Here is a 17,461-nt window from a genome sequence, read left to right as displayed (position 1 = left end):
AAACAAATTATCGGACTTATTGTAGTAATTGATAAACATTTGAAACTACACCAATGTCAAATCAAACCATGTCACTTATGAAATGTAAAAACATTTTTTACTTTCACATCATTGTTTGTGATTTCTCTTTGATTTATTTGAGATGGCTGTGGACTATTCTTCAGATCCTCCAATTCGAGTTATGCTATGGACTACATCTCGTACTCGATCAACAGCTTTAGAATTGTCAATGGCATCTGTTCCTTCATTCAAAATATTTCATTAAGAATACAATGTAGCATATGAATTTGGTGAAGACCGAAAATTATATGCATTCAGCTCAAAAGCGACAACTCCAGGATATTCCTTTCTTAGCGTGAAACAGAGATTTGAGAAATCCTACCCTGGGAAAGAGGTTGTCTTTGGCAAGGACCTTGCATTGAGTTTGAATGGAAATATGGACATCTTGCCGAGTGGATTTCAACACACATTTCTTATCAGAGATCCGCATCAGTGTATGCGATCTCAGTATGTGGCATCCCAGAAAGCTTTCCAGCATTTTCAAAGTGTCGATGGAGAGTTATTCAACAGAATGGTTACCCAGTCACTCATATTTTGTGATATTAATTCTGTGGTTCAAATATTTAATCATGTTACCCAGAATCTAGGTCAAGAAGCTATCGTCATTGATTCAGATGAGCTAGTCCAGTCACCTAGAGAAGTACTTCAGCGATACTGCAACAAAACTGGGATTCCATTCCATGAGTCAATGCTGAAGTGGAAACCTGGAAATATCGATCATTGGCCGAGTATCGTTAAAGGTGACGATTTCATTAAATTTTACAGCAATGCCATAGCTAGTTCATGCTTTGAAGATCATACTTCTTCCAATCCGGTGGTCGATATTCCAGAAGAAATAATATCGATCGCAGACTCTTACATGCCACTGTATAGACAGTTGTTAAAAAGTAAAATATGAGAAAAATACAACTTGATATTGTATTTAACATTTTGAGTCGTAAAACCATCTTAACAACAACAAAACCTTTTTTTGATACTCGCACAGTAAATTTGAACCTTAAAAATAAAATGTAATATGTTTGCCAATTATCTTATTTTAATGATAAAAATCAATTTAATTAAAGATGGATTTTAAGTTCTTCTTTAAAATGTCACAAAGTAAAACATATTCGTCTTGTGTCCAAATATTTGATGACGTAAGAAACGGTAAACTTAACTAGATATTTTTTCGGAATGATCTATCATGAAGTTAAAATTTCTAAGAATCACACAAAAATATAATGTACATGTTAATTTTAACTATTACATTTTATGAGAAATCTATACTGATTCGATCAGGATAGATAGATAGATATGAAATCGATATGATGCCCGTTAATCTTCTAGAGAAATTTATTATCTATTATATAGCAGTTACTTAATCTTGTCGAATATATAATTTGAGAAATTTAATCAAATAAACTTATTTGAAACCTGTGAAATATACCAATAGTCAAACAAAATGTACACATCAAAACAAAACAAACAAATAACCGAGAAACAACAGGGGCGCTACGTATATAGCCAAATAAGTAGAAAATGTATAGATTGTTATAGATGGTATCAATGTCACTTGAAGTGATATCAGAAGATTCAAATAGTTGGCGCACCCTGCTTCATATTTGATACCTGCCATATATTCATCAAGTGATTTATGTTGAAAATATGAAGTCAACACTAGACAGTGATGCCATCTCTGACCATCTGTGCAATAAAGTTAATACATATTTAAGAACAAGCTTGTTGGTATGTTGGCTGAAAAAAAACAACTTGCCAAGGCCTGTCGTTTGCTACAAAACCTTTCGTTAAATAGTCTAGACCGGTGAAGACAATGTCTTTTGAAAAGTCTGAATATGTATTACAGGCTCGGCATAGTGAATAAATTAGCTGAAATGTAGTGAGTGGTATATTGCTGTATGGTTGTGGAAAATTGATTATAGTAAATGTAAAATCATCTCTTTTGTCATGTAGTCCTTTAGAATCAAATTTGGGGATGTTGGTGGAAATGATATGAAATTATAAATAATTATGCATCTTTGTACTGTTTCTACTAATTTATGAAGGGTGAAAGTTGAGTACCCACATATAAATCGATAGTTAATAAGTTTGAAGGTTTGGTTTGGTGAACTATGGTACGGCCATACATAGATTCGGAAGTTAGTAATTCGATAAATTGTTATAAAGTTTGAAAGTCGGTTTCTTCTCAACTATGGTAGGATTTAGTTGGTAAATAGTTAGCTTGAAAGTTAAGTTATCCAAACATTACTATGGTAGGGCCCAGTATAAGTTGGAAAGTTTAGTTTGCAAACAGTGTAGTGCAACGCATACCTGGAGACGTTACGTTAAGTTGGAAAGTTGAATTCCCAAATATAGTACTGCCGTGTATTAGTTGGGAAGTTATCAAGCTTGACAATTCAATCACAAACTATGTTAGAACCTTGAAGTTAGATGGTTGGATGCTTGAGTTCATAACTGTGGTAAGTTCCTGTAAAATTTGTGAAGCTGAAGTTTCCATTCGTACATTTAAATTAAATAAATAGATCCTTCATACCAAACGCTCCATTATATCATTAGTATACTTTGTTGAGGTTTTGTGAAGAATTTATGGGATAAGTTTTTGTCTGATGCGATTATACACTGGACGATTAGCAAAAAGATAAACTCGTTATCGATTATGTTTTCATCACTTAATAATGATCAATATATTGTCTGGTCCAGTGTCAAATGAAATGATTGCCTGACACACTATAACCTGGCACAATCTTGCCAAGTAAATACATCTCTTTGTTTTAATATGCATATCAAAATTGAAAGCAATATAGCACCTTCTTTGCATTCATCTTGTGATAAAAGAATTCAAGTTTCCCACAACTTTCTACACTTAAAGACACACTGCACATTAAAACACTTGTGTATTCATGTATTTCTGATAATACCATCAAGTTTGTATAATAAATTAGTAAACCTTGACGCACAGTTAGGCTGGGGTTCAGTTACACTACTTTTATTTGTTTGTGCATTTATGTTTTTACAACTCGCAGTAAGGAACAAAAACATAATACACATAAACTAAGTCGATATACCGAAAGCAGTTCAGATGATAACGCATGTTAGATTAGCTGTAAAACTTTGACAATACAATTTAAATTTAACCTTGTTTTCCAAATTCCATTTGGGGTATTTAAAACCTAATCTTTGCACCTAAAAATAGTATATAGTTAAAATTGTGTATATTTGTTTTGCCTTTAATTTATTGTTCAGTTGAATATGTTTGTTTCTATTTCTATAAACGTACGTATTTTTTTAGTTTTTATTTATATTGTATTTATGTTATTGGTATGGTATATTTCATTCACGATAAAACAACAACACTATGGCATCGATTTGATTATTATTGCGTGTAATTTTTTTGTTGAATGTTATATTTTTTGTATTGTAGAAATATAATATAGTGTCTTCTTTTTCAAAATTAATGGATAATGTAATGCTAATAAGCCACCTTAAATATGTTGTCTATTTAAATATTCATTGTATTTAAAGCAACATTTGAATAACACATGTATATAGTCCGTGTATAAATATTTGTGCATATTAATCACTTAATTTGCATAATCAGTTAATTTTCAGCTTTTCCACTGGTATCTAAAGCAACATTTGAATAACACATGTATATAGTCTGTGTATAAATATTTGTGCATATTAATTACCTAATTTGCATAATTGGTTAATTTTCAGCTTTTCCACTGGTATCTAAAACAACATTTGAATACACATGTAAATAGTCTGTGTATGAATTTTGAAACATACAGATTTACCAGCAAAGTGGAAACATCAATCTTAGAATTGCATTTAAAAGGCAGAAATTCACTCCGGAGTTGTATAGAGCAGGTAACTCAATATGCATGCACACTAGTAATATTCATACAATTGAGATGTAAAAACGCAAAAAAATACCGAAATTGAAAACAAGACCATAGTCTAAATTGATTAACATCCCAGTAAATTTAAATGGTCAATTGACACATAGATATAAATGATACATTTTACTCTTTGGAACGTAACCACCTTCCTCTTTAACTGATGTTTATAAATAGGTTACAATTCAGTCACTATAAATATCAAAGGGATTGAAATAAATTATGTTCTTTGTTTGTTTGTTTGCGTGTTGATTCTTGGGCCGTACTAGTTGACTGACCAACATAAAAGGTAAGATGTATACCTCTAATTTATGGGTTATATTGTATATAATGCAAATAATTCATAATTGTGGCATTATAACAAAATTTGTATGACTTCATACAATTAAATGATAATGTTCATGATCAAATTTCATTCCTTCCATCACGATGTAAAGCGCAAAAAGAAAGCGTTCAACTGAGTTGGTGAGTATGATGAACTCCCCATGAATAGGTACAAGAACATATCATAAAACCATGAAAAGTTACTCTATAAATAGGCATTTAATTCACAGTGGATTGAAAGGGCTGGGAGAAGCTTGTTTATGTGGTTTATGACCAGCTTTGCCCTGAACAACTATCCCGGCTTGCATTTAAAAACCCACAAGTGCACTTATACAGTCAATATGCAAGGCAAGGAATGAGCCACACCATATTAGAAAAATCAATGACATTGCAAGAACACACAGGCATGTAATTACTGAGATGCGAGACTAATCAACGCTATAGTTTCCCATCTTTATCTTAATACGAGATGAATCAACGCTATAGTCCGCCATCTTTGTTTTAACAAGGATGCAAACATAATGGAGGGACCACAGGTCATAACTTGCCTGATTTAAAAAAAAAATCAATATGTGTCTAAATTACCTAAGTTACCTTTGTATGTACACTGGACCAATGCCATACCTTCATTATAATAGACGAGTGCATGCGAAATGAAGATGTCTGTCTGGTTGTTGCACTTCCATATTGGAATTGTTGAACAAAATCCTGATTTTTTTTGATTTTTTAGCTCCGCTTTGTCAAGCGAAGCTTATCATATGAGTGGTTGTCCGTCGCCCGTCGTCATCTGTGTCAATGTTTTACTTTTTTGACGACTTCTTGAAAACTACAAGCCGGAATGCTTTGATACTTGGTGTATATGTACCTTGGGTAGACCTTTCTTAGATTTGTTCATTTCTTTTCAATTCTCTTATTTTGATGAATATTTTTGTCATTTTTTAAAATCTGTGTATATTAATGACCTAATTTGCATATAAATTGATTAATTAAGTACTGTTGCAAATATATATGCAACTGCTGCTATAATTTTGTTGTCTGACAAGATATGCGAGGGATGTTTAACAAGTAATGCCCCTTACCTACCTCCAGTTGTCTGATCTAGATGAAATTTTGCATATGTAATGATTTACATCTTTATGGGTTATGTTGCAAAAACAACTCTGAACTAAGCTCTGAACTGAGTCAGGTGTTAAATCGAGCCAGTTGAGTGTTGCGCAGTGATCCGTTTTTTTGTGTTTGAAAGGACGCACACCAAGGGAGACTTTTGATGAAATGAAAGAAATGATGCCCCATCATATGACCTTGTAAAATGCTGGCGTCGTGAATTCAAACATGGCTGGAAGTCCGTGGAAACATCTCCGAGACCTGGTCGTCCCTCTTCTGCCATTGATGAGGCATCTGTCTGTCAAGTTGAGGCAGCCATTTTTGGAAGATCGACGCATTTCTGTTCGCCAAATAGCCCAAGAGGTTCAAGATTAGTAAAGGGTGTGTGGAAACTATCATTCATGACCATTTGCATATGCATAACGTGTCTGCCAGATGGATTCCTAGGAAGCAGTGGAAGCACTTGGACTAACCACTTCCAAAGAAGGCAAGGGTGCAGCCCTTCACTAACAAGGTCATGCTCACAGTCTTCTGGGACCAGGACGGAGTAGTGATGACAGATTTCCTTGCAAAAGGTACCACAATTACAGGAGCCTATTACGCTTTCCTTTTGATGAAATTAATAGAATCAAAATCAAGAGGCAGGGCAAGATCAGCAAAGGTATTCTCCTCCTGCAGGACAACGCTCCGGTCCACAACTCGTATGTTGCCAGATCAGAAGCACTGACGTGTGAAATCCTCTCCCATCTCCTGACCTTGCACCCTCTCACGTTCATCTCTTCCCAACCATGAAGTTGTTTTTGAAAAGACAGCGTTTCCCAGATGATGCAGCCTTGATTTCTGAAGTTACGACGTGATTGCAGGACCAACCTGGGTGTTCTACAGAAACGGTGTCCAGAGCTGCATCAAACGATGGTAGAAATGCATAACTCTGGGTGGTTCCTATGTAGAGAAAGACTAATAACTATGCCAAGTTTCATTAATCTCCTGCTATGGGAAATGGGTCAGGGCCATTACTTATTGAACGCCCCTTGTATGGCCCAAGTATTAAGTCATTAATTCATCAAATATTAATTGTTAAACAATTGGAACAACACTAATCATTTGGTGTATTAGAAGAACATTTGCTTACTGTAAAAATGAAGGACATAGACAAGTCTATGGACATTCGATATTTTGCAATATACCCACTGTTTTTTATGTGTAATGAAAATGTGCTTCTAATATAGTGAATACAGTATTCCTTAGTTGTATTTCATGCCTCAATTACCTTCAGCACACGGGAGTTTTTTCTAAGCTTTCCTTGATTTCATAGGGTGGTGTGCACGCCAAAATTCCTATAATACTAATTCCATTTTGTAACTTTTGTAAAAGTGATGCATTTGGGCCATAAATTGAAACGAATATGAAGCAAAAGTCACCAACTGACAAATCGATCAGAACATAGTTCCCCATACCACTAGCTTTATTTATATGAACCGCTAAATAAAATAGTAACTCTTCTGCTATTGCTTAGACAAGGGCAAAACACCCAAAATAACATTTATTACCGGATTCTGTTTGTCGGCGATCTTACACTTCAGTAGTTGAATGGGCATCTTGAAAACAATAAGTAAATGCGTTCTGTTCTCGGAGCCATGTAAATACGTCTGTTCTTATTTTGTACTTGCCAATGCCTCTGGCATTCTGACATAATTTTGTTTTTTGATCACTACAGAACTCAAAAAACAAAACACAAAGAAAGAAATAATTACATGTTAACAAGACAACAGAGAAATACAATAATAACATTCAGAAATAAGCAAAATAACACAAGTCGTATACATGCAGCTCATCAAAGATAAAACAAAAAGCCACCTAACTCACCTAAATCACTGACATGTCCACTGTCCACGCAAACCTGGCGGACAAGACTTATTATGGCAGCCAATCACAGATCGCATGTACAAATATCTTGACGCCTAAATAACCACTGGGTAGCATCAAAAATTTCGAACCGAACCTGTCCGGATACGAGTCATTAACTACATTCATATGTATAATCTTTAACCAATCAGTGACTGACTTGGGACTGTAATTAAGTTTTCCGTTTCTGAATATCACAGTTTTAATACTTTCCCACGCTTATCTCATAACTTGATTTCGCCGTTTCTTTTTAATTCTGTGTTTTCATAGTGTTTATTTTGTCGGTTCTGTGAAGCTGAACTGTAATATGCCGGGGTTTTTGCGGCAAAACTGCGCGAACTGTGACATCATAAAATTCATTGGTGTTGGTAATGGTATAATATAATTCTTATCTCATAACTTGATTTCGCCGTTTCTTTTTAATTCTGTGTTTTCATAGTGTTTATTTTGTCGGTTCTGTGAAGCTGAACAATAATATGCCTGGGGTTTTGTGGCAAAACTGCGCGAACTGTGACATAAAATTCACTGGTGTTGGTAATGCTATAATATAATGCTCATGCTCATGTTCAGTATGTCTGTCTAGATGAACGTGAGTGATTTTTCTTGAAAAACGGCTTGAGTTGTTTTTTGGGGTCGCTTTCTTGATGAGTGTAGATGGGAAGTTGATCCACCAAGAAAAATGCAAATTAGCTACAAAACAAAACAAAAAATGATTATGCTTAAATGACTTCTACAGTATCGATCTTGACCTCTCTCAGTTTGTAGCCCTGCTATCATGAGGATGACAGCGAAACTATTCTTATAAATGATTGCCCGTTCGTCATCCAACAAGAACATTAATTTTCGAATTTTTGAAAACCACCGGCTGAACTGATTTAATATTTGGTATGCAGTTATATTGGGTGGACTCCTGTAAGATTTCTTCATTTCGTGACGATATCTACAATTTTCCTTTGGTGAATGTTTTTTTAATTTTGTCCCAGTTCTCTATTTTTAACAATAATTGTCATTTTTCGTAATTTTCAACTTCTTGAAAACGTTTAACGCAATCATATTGAGGTGTATCAAATGTAGCCGAGAATCCTACAACAAGTCATGGGTGTGGCATATTCTTGCATGTTTCGAAATGTGTACATCTAGTACACAATATCTGAAACTGTTATGGTAAAATGTAACACATTACCTGATGAATTGTAGTAATATATCAACATCGATGTAATTCTGGTTGTACTTCTGCGTCAAATAAAACCATGAATCTACTTTAATTACATGTAACTTATGAAATAATTCTCATTTTATTTTTTTTATTTTTACATCATTGTTTGTAATTTTCTTTAAGATGGCTGTGGACTATTCGTCAGATCCTCCAACCCGAGTTATGCTATGGACTACATCTCGTACTCGATCAACAGTTTTAGAATTGTCTATGGCATCTGTTCCTTCATTCAAAATATTTCACGAGGAGTACAATGTGGCATATGGGTTTGGTGAAGACCGAAAATTATATGCATTCAGCTCAAAAGCGTCAACTCCAGGATATTCCTTTCTTAGCGTGAAACAGAGATTTGAGAAATCCTACCCTGGGAAAGACGTTGTCTTTGGTAAGGACCTTGCATTGAGTTTGAATGGAAATATGGACATCTTGCCGAGTGGATTTCAACACACATTTCTTATCAGAGATCCGCATCAGTGTATGCGATCTCAGTATGTGGCATCCCAGAAAGCTTTCCAGCATTTTCAAAGTGTGGATGGAGAGTTATTCAACAGAATGGTTACCCAGTAACTCATATTTTGTGATATTAATTCTGTGGTACAAATATTTAATCATGTTACCCAGAATCTAGGTCAAGAAGCTATCGTCATTGATTCAGATGAGCTAGTCCAGTCACCTAGAGAAGTACTTCAGCGATATTGCAACAAAACTGGGATTCCATTCCATGAGTCAATGCTGAAATGGAAACCTGGAAATATCAATCATTGGCCGAGTATTGTTAAAGGTGACGATTTTATTAAATTTTACAGCAATGCCATAGCTAGTTCATGCTTTGAAGACCATACTTCTTCAAAGCCGGAATTCGATATTCCAGAAGAAATAATATCTATCGCAGACTCTTACATGCCACTGTATAGACAGTTGTTAGAAAGTAAAATATGAGAAAAAAATACAAACTTGATAACAAACGTATTTATATACAGCGCATTTGAGATGAATGATGAAAAGGAAAATTCGCAATCAATACATTGATAACATGTGTAATTTTTTATTTAAGCAGCTAGATATAGATGTTCTAGAACTATTCGTTATATGCTCTCGCTGTAAGTTTGAAAATTCACCAACCAAACAAAAACTGTGCTATAATTGCCAATTACCTTATTTTGATGATTAATATCAATTTAATATGAAAATACTTCAAAATAGATTTTTAAAGTTTAAATGTCCAACTGAGTAAAACAAATACGTCTTGTGTCTAAATATTTGAAGACATAAAATGGTGTCAGAAACGGTAAATTTGGTAAGAACTAGATATTTTTCGGAATGTTGTATCATGAGGTTGAATTGTTTAAAAATTACATAAAAATATTATACTCATAGTAATATTAATTCTTATACATGTGTCATCATAACGCCATAAGCTGCAGCGTACCATATACCATAAAATACGTCTTGTGTCTAAATATTTGAAGACATAAAATGGTGTCAGAAACGGTAAATTTGGTAAGAACTAGATATTTTTCGGAATGTTGTATCATGAGGTTGAATTGTTTAAAAAAATATTATACTCATAATAATATTAATTCTTATACATGTGTCACCATAACGCCATAAGCCGCAGCGTACCATAATTTTGCGGTATTGCACTGGTTATTTGTATTCTACCATATTTGAAAGAAATGTGGAGCGATTATGTGCGTAAGCGTCCTCCAATAATAACAACTTGGCAGCCCCAAGGGTATTTCACTTGCGCATAGCATTCACAAAGACATGTTGCCTGTCACTGGTAGCATAGTGGTTGTGGCATCAGACTCGTTATCGCTAGACCCGAGTTCAAATCCTACCTTAGGCTGAACATCAAAAGGTCGACTCCTACCCTGGGTTAGTGTGCCACAAACTCAATGGGTGAGTGTGCTACAGACTTAATGGGAAGCCAATTCCACTGGCCGAGATTCATTCACTAACGAATGCGACTTCAGGGGAACCTTGGCTAAGGTCGCTGGTGATTCTGTTTGACCGAGTCTGGTTGACACAAGGATAGCACGTTAAATTGCTATTTGATAGAGAGATGGCCACACAGCCCTTTCATGTAGTCCAAAACATGAATATGACTTATGTGGCAAAAATACATGTGTCAGCACTAGCACTTGCAATTTGCAAAAAAAAGTTGAGAGACAACAGTGTCACTCAATGTCCAGACCACAGTTGTGTCATGAATTAGTTTTCGCGTATCTGTTGACCGACTTATTTAGCTGATTACTAGTGAATGGCTGTTTTATATCTGTCATCATTTAGGCTCATGCAAGGTTCTGGACGGAACTTGACTCAGTGGTTTGGAACTACCGGTAATTACGATATAACCATCGCCATCCGGACCGCTATTTCTGATGTTTGGTATTTGCAGTTAGTAATATAGTGAACGATTAATCAAAAGATATGACGTGTCCAGTACTTAGTTTGATTGGCTTTGTGAAAATTAAATGTGTGAAGGTTACGCCTTGGAGACCTTTTACTGCTTTGTAATTGGTTAAGTTTTGATAAGTAATAAACAGTCTAAGTCTTTGGTCACGGGGAGAGAGAGAGAGAGAGAGAACTCCATGAGGCGAGGCGAAAGAGTCCTGGGCAGAGACCCCGACGAGGCAGTTTGCCTCGATGCTTTCTCGGTGTGGCTTAAGATTAGCTATTGAAACGTATTTTGTTCTGTGTGTCTATTTGACTGTAAAGCTTAAGTGACTTTCCCGGTCTGGTACCTCAAGCAGACGAAACATAGAGACAGACGTTGAGCTATTGTAATTATGCTTAATGCTTATGCACATGGCCATATGACCGATATGAGATAATTTTGTTCATTGGTAAATAAAAAAAACACTTGACAGTGGAAAAATACATTGATAAAATTTGTATGCGTTGTTTGTCGTTTTTTGTTAAAATAAAACATGACAGGTAAATTCACGTGACTGCTAAATTTGTGTAGCTTCTATCTATTGTAGTATGTGCCTCAGAAAATTCAGATTGTCTAGGCAACCAGAAAGTGAACAAATGGTCACTTCCGATTTAATATAACTGCCAAACCAGTGAATCAATAACGGTTTTGAAAGTCAGACGCACTGGTTCATATTAGCCCCTGTGCATGGGAAGTTTGGGGAGATTCTGTTTAGCGGTGTTCTCAAAAAGCACAGGAAACATGCCAGAAGATAAAACCTTCACAGTGGACCACGTTTTACAATGTGGTCCATTCTTGGAGGAGTCTAAAACTTTAATGAACTTACACCATATGTCATACCAATGTTTGAATGATTGCAATAGGCAGTATAGCTATTTTGCCCTTTTGACTTTCTGGTTATTAAGAACGCTATTTATTAAAAATTATTAAAAATATGCCATTTAGCATACGCACTACCGTATTCTATATCTAAGCTTTCAGATGATATATAAGTTGTCATGATGAATTTCTGAATCACAAGTTCGTTTTTTTCTACATGTTGTTAGTGACCATCTCAAAATAGAATAAAAAATATATATGTCAAATAAATTTATCGTGTAGAAAATATAATTAAAACTGTGGTGATTGGATGGAGCATACTGATCCAAATCAGTCAAATGTCAAGGGTGTTTCAAAAAATACTTGAGTATCACTCATCAGTAAGGATTACATAATCCGCTGTTGTTACATTATCTTTTATGTGATATCTCTGTATCATAGTCTCTGTAGATGTAATATATGTAGGCGTTACTTTATGTGTTTACATGTAATCTCTGTACATGATATATCTGCAAATGTAACACTGTGTACATGTAATTTCTTCAGTTGTTTTCTACTAGTTTCAGCCTCTTGTAAACTACAGCCAAGAGGTATTTGAAATTCTCTTTTCACCTCATTTATCTTTTAAAACAAACAAAAATTGTCAGGTTCGAACAAGTAGAAAACAGTTTTGAAGAATAGAAGAGATGGCAACAAAATAATTGACCCCTAATCTTCGGTCAGTACGACAGTGCCACTTCGGTACACTGTATACATAATAAACAGACAAAGACGCCTAAATTAATTCCAAAATTATTTAATGAACCAGAAGTCGCACATGTAACAGCTCTTAGCAAAATCCCTGAAATATTGTGCATCTAATCAGGAACATTTCGACCATACAACAGTGAACAAATATCGGAAGGCAATTTGCATATTTAAACCCAGGAACAATGAAACCGCAATTGTTTGCGAATGGCACAGATCAGTACCCAAAACCACATAGTCCCGCCACAAATATCAAAGTGTGAGCAACACAGTAAGTGTTTTTTAAGTCACAGGACTGTTTTAATGCTGCGTAATACACTAGACAGCTGTCAATAGACTTCATTTCAAAACCGAACAGGCCAATCATCAACCATAATTTTTATAGTTGCGCCCTCGACGTCGAGAAATGAAGGAGAAATAAAGAAACTGATCTCAACTATAGAGGGCCTAAATTACAATACAAGACCATATTTATAAGAAAATGATTTGATATAAATCAAATAATTTCCTCCTTTGAAAGATGAAAATCAACAAATTTCATTAAAATACATCATCTTAAAAGCCTTGTTGCCATATACTTGATATTTATATAAAAACCAGGTTTTTTAGACATTATTTCATCTTTATATTTTACAACCCATATCCTCAATCTGCTTCAAAACATTCTAGTATTTTATTTTTGGAGCACGACAATACAACGACTAGCTTTATTGTCACGCCTCTCTCCCAATACAAAATGAAATATTGCCAGCAATAATTACATCTTGGTCAGAATACTTTTTTCTGCCATCATATTCAATGGCTATAGTTCTCAGATCTACAAAAATAATAATTACACAGAAAGCATTTAGATGCAATCGTTTTATAGAAGTTCGCCATATAGAATTTTGATAAGAACAACACCCTTTCAAGCTACAGGGTGTCTAAAATAATGACCAAAAAACCAATCTACAAATCTTCCATTGACCACAAAAATTGTATCCATAGTTTAAAACCAAAAAAGCAACAAGCATCAGACTGAATTCTGAAGAACGAAACGGTTATAGTGTAGATAAAAGTTGTTTCTATATTTACAATATATATACTGATAATAGCGTACTCCAGTAACTTGGCAAACAATAATGAATATTACATGGGTCGTATATGTCGCTTGGTACACATGTTGAAAATGATCAGCTATTGGCAAATGAAAGCAATCGTCTATAATCTCCTCACAATAATAAGTATCATCGTAGAACTTACCCACACGCCTAGCCTCTCCTGGACAATACCAGCACGGTTATGGTGGTACATTGATTCGCTTACTGGAGTTTAGAGTCGTCCAAAACGTGAACACAATCTTGAGTAGGAACATCTATTGTGGGAACACACGGCCGTGTATTCACATCACCACACCACAAAAAGATACCGCAACACCACTGCAGTCAACCACACCACATGTCCATGACACAGAAGTTAGAAGCCCTGTGCCAGTAGAGTCACCACCACCACCAACATTTTGTGATCTGAAGTGTGACATAAAACGATGTTGCTATCCTTCAGGTTGGACGTACCAAAATGACAATGAATGCTTACAACTGCTTTATATACAGAGGAACTCTCAAAGTCAACCTATGTTTACCAAGAACATCACCATTTACAGAAATTTGTCCTGGTCTGTGTAATGACAATTCACTATTTGCCAATATTGCTCCTACAGTAGCTAATGTTGATGTTGTGATGCAGCTTGTGAACATTGTCAACAATAGCACAGTCTGTATTGGAAATCCTGATGTGCAATCTCAATAGCTTGCTGTAGTACGTTGCGGAGTCTTTCACAGCAGTAGACTTACAAGCATCTTTATGGTCACCTCGTATGCCGGTTTCCATTAAAAATGTAATGAGCATTGTAAAACACTTTTGTTGACAATAAAATTAGCCCATTTTATCTAACTGTTAAACTTATGTGTGTTCATTTCCTCACTTAGAATTTAAGACACAAGTTGTTAGCAACACAAACATTTATTCATAAAACAACATGTACAGACCAGGTATCTATATGCAGTGTAGATACAATAGAAGAGCACAAAACATTTAAAAAATATATATATACACTGATCAGGAAAATAAGACTTATTTTGGCCATAGACTAGCCAGTCATTATACATGCGCATGTGCTACTAATAGAGCAAATGCAATATTATTTATATACAGAATATCTACTTGTTGTGGCCAGTAAATTAATTAAGAGCGGTAAAGAAAATTTAACCATGCAGTTCTCATCAAAAATCGGGAATAGAATTTGCGCATGACCATTGTTGCTTGTGAAATTTGTCTATTGAGTGCCAAAACAAATTTCCTGGCTGACTGGAAAATTCTCCAACATTATAGGTTTGAAGATTTGCATTTCAGAAATTCTGTGAAATGACATTAAAATGGTTAATTCTGTTTCAAAACTTCCCTAAACCCGTTGTTTCCACATATTGCAGTGCCTTGATTTTGTGACCATTCAGTAGATGGTTCTTGCAACCCGATTTCGTTTCAAAACCTTTGCTACAAATAGAGCATTTAAAATCTAGAAGCCGTACCTACACACGAATTGGTGACGTCACAAAATACATGACCTTCAATCGGGGTCGTTTCCTCGGTATATACGAATTGGTATATACAAATTACAATAAAGATACTTAAGACATTACACATAAGGTAAAACAAATCATGTGACAATATAATGATAATAACGGTAATAAATCCTAGCTTAACAGTTGAACAGAACGATCATATAGTCAGTCGGGTGACGCCGAGGGTCACGCACTGTGTTGCAAAATGGCCGTGTGGTTGAAACTGGGTCATGGCGTGACAGGTGAGGAAGACATCATTAAACACTCTGAAAATCACAATAAAACGGGGGAAGTGGTTGCATATTACGGCGTAGCCAACATGGGAAATAAAAAAAAACGCCTAATACAAACGATATGGGTTCGAATCACACTAGATACACACTCACCAGAACCGAAGCAATCAGAAACCAGCAATCGTTTTGGCTTTTCCGTTCAACTCATCCAGGTATGTACGACCTAGAAAAAGTGCAATATGCGAGTACCAAGTTGCGAGTCGCAAGTAGCAAAATATGCCATATGCTAGTGGTAAAAACGGCATATGCGAGTGGTAAAATGTATCATTTGCTAGTAGCAAAAAAGCCCTATGCGAGGGGTAATACAAAGGCCAGGAAAACTGGTGTATGCGAGGGGTGGAGTCATTTGCCAGTTTGCTCAACGGCTGGATTCGTTTGCTTATAATATAATAACGTACGTTCAAATGTGTTTTATCACAATAAAATCAAATATTTACCATGGTTATGAAATGATGTGTACATGGTTGTATCAGGGGTAATTCTTCTCTCTGGGTTCTCCACACATGTCAGGGGAGAATTTCGTCTCGTCTCTATATCGTGTCCCCTCGAGGTACGGGATCGGGGAAGTCACTTAAGCTTTACAGTCAAATAAGACACACACAACGAAATACGTTTCAACTTTCATCTTAGTCGATCAGTCGAGCACTCTATAAGACACAGCGCCCTGGGGAAAAATCCCCAAGACTATTGCAAGGCTGACCCAAGACTAGCCCAAGACTGGACTGCCTCAAGGCTCACCCCAAGACTCTCCAGGACTGGACTGCGTCTGTCGTGCTGTACTCTCCAAGACCAACTAAAAACAACTGTATTCACTTTCAAAACTCTAACCAATTACAAAACAGTATTAAGACTCTAAGGCGTGGCCTTCACACGTTAAACTAATCACACTAAGTACTGAACACGTCATATCTTTTGATTAATCGTTCACTACATTAATAACTACAAATACCAACTGTCAGAAATAGTAGTCTGAATAGCGACAGTTATCTCGTAATTAGTTCCAAATCACTTAGCCAAGTTCCGTCCAAAACTTCACATGGCCTAAACGGTGCCAGACATAACACAGCAATTCACTAGTAATCAACTAAATAAGTCGGTCAACAGATACGCAAAAACAAATTCATCATAGTTGGTTAAGATTGGCATAAAATTACATATTTTGCTACTTGCGACTCGCAACCTGGTACTCGCATATGGCACTTTTTCTAGGTCGTACATACCTCACTCATCGGAACACTGGAGTAGTTAGAAAAATGAACACCACTCAACGACCAACGTTGTGGCGTGGTACACAAGCGTGCCGTCAAAATAAAACAAAATTAGCTTGAAAAGACAGTCGGTTCGAGTCCTGCTCAGAGCCACCGTAAAAACAACATAAATCAAATAAACTGAAATCTCTCAAACCGTAAACAAGTCTACGGAATTGTTGATTGAGGGTTCAAAGCCAGCAGTTAACATTTTGTTAGAAAGTTTCACAATTAAATCAAATATCCAATGATACCAGTATATTTATTTCGTTATTTTAAGAACTTGCAATGGTGGAAGTTGGTCAAACACAGTTCTTACACCTAAATAAGTATCAAATATTTGTCGACACATTTATTCTCTCAATTTAACAACCTTTTAGAGGTGGAAATTAATTAAACAACAGGTATTCACTCACAAATATAATGGTCAATATTTGTCCATACATTCATTCTGTCAATTTAAGAACTTGTAATTGTTGGAATTAATCAAATGAGAGTTGTCTACACCAAAATAAGTTTCAAATACTTGTCCGCACATTTATTCTCTCAATTTAACAACTTGTAATGGTGTAAAATAATCAAACGAGAGCTGTCTACACCAAAATAAGTCTAAAATATTTGTCCATACATTTATTCTCTCACTTCAACAACTTGTAATGGTGTAAAATAATTAAACGAGAGCTGTCTACACCAAAATAAGTCTAAAATATTTGTCCGCACATTTATTCTTTCAATTTAACAACCTGTAATTGTGGGAATTAATCAAACGTGAGTTGTTTACACCAAACTAAGTATTAAATATTTGTTGAG

At 35.4% G+C, this 17,461-nt stretch overlaps 1 protein-coding gene across 1 annotated transcript; it reads left to right on the top strand.

Annotated features, from left to right (window-relative positions):
- The first annotated feature begins 4,210 nt into the window (after window positions 1-4,210).
- On the top strand, window positions 4,211-9,885 carry LOC146742175 (uncharacterized). The gene is made up of 2 exons (XM_085500815.1): window positions 4,211-4,245; window positions 8,629-9,885. The coding sequence occupies exon 2, from the start codon at window positions 8,629-8,631 to the stop codon at window positions 9,070-9,072; it is 444 nt and encodes a 147-aa protein (XP_085356941.1). The 5' UTR covers window positions 4,211-4,245; the 3' UTR covers window positions 9,073-9,885.
- The last annotated feature ends 7,576 nt before the right edge of the window (window positions 9,886-17,461 follow it).

This window comes from Saccoglossus kowalevskii, chromosome 6, assembly GCF_978046115.1.
Source record: "Saccoglossus kowalevskii chromosome 6, keSacKowa6.1, whole genome shotgun sequence".
Classification (NCBI taxonomy): Eukaryota; Metazoa; Hemichordata; class Enteropneusta; family Harrimaniidae; genus Saccoglossus; species Saccoglossus kowalevskii.
Note: the sequence above shows the minus strand (reverse complement) of the source record. Positions and strands in the feature narration are given on the sequence as shown.

Coding starts and splice junctions, on each gene's coding strand:
- LOC146742175 (XM_085500815.1), top strand. CDS start 8,629: ATGGCTGTGGACTATTCGTCAGATCCTCCAACCCGAGTTATGCTATGG.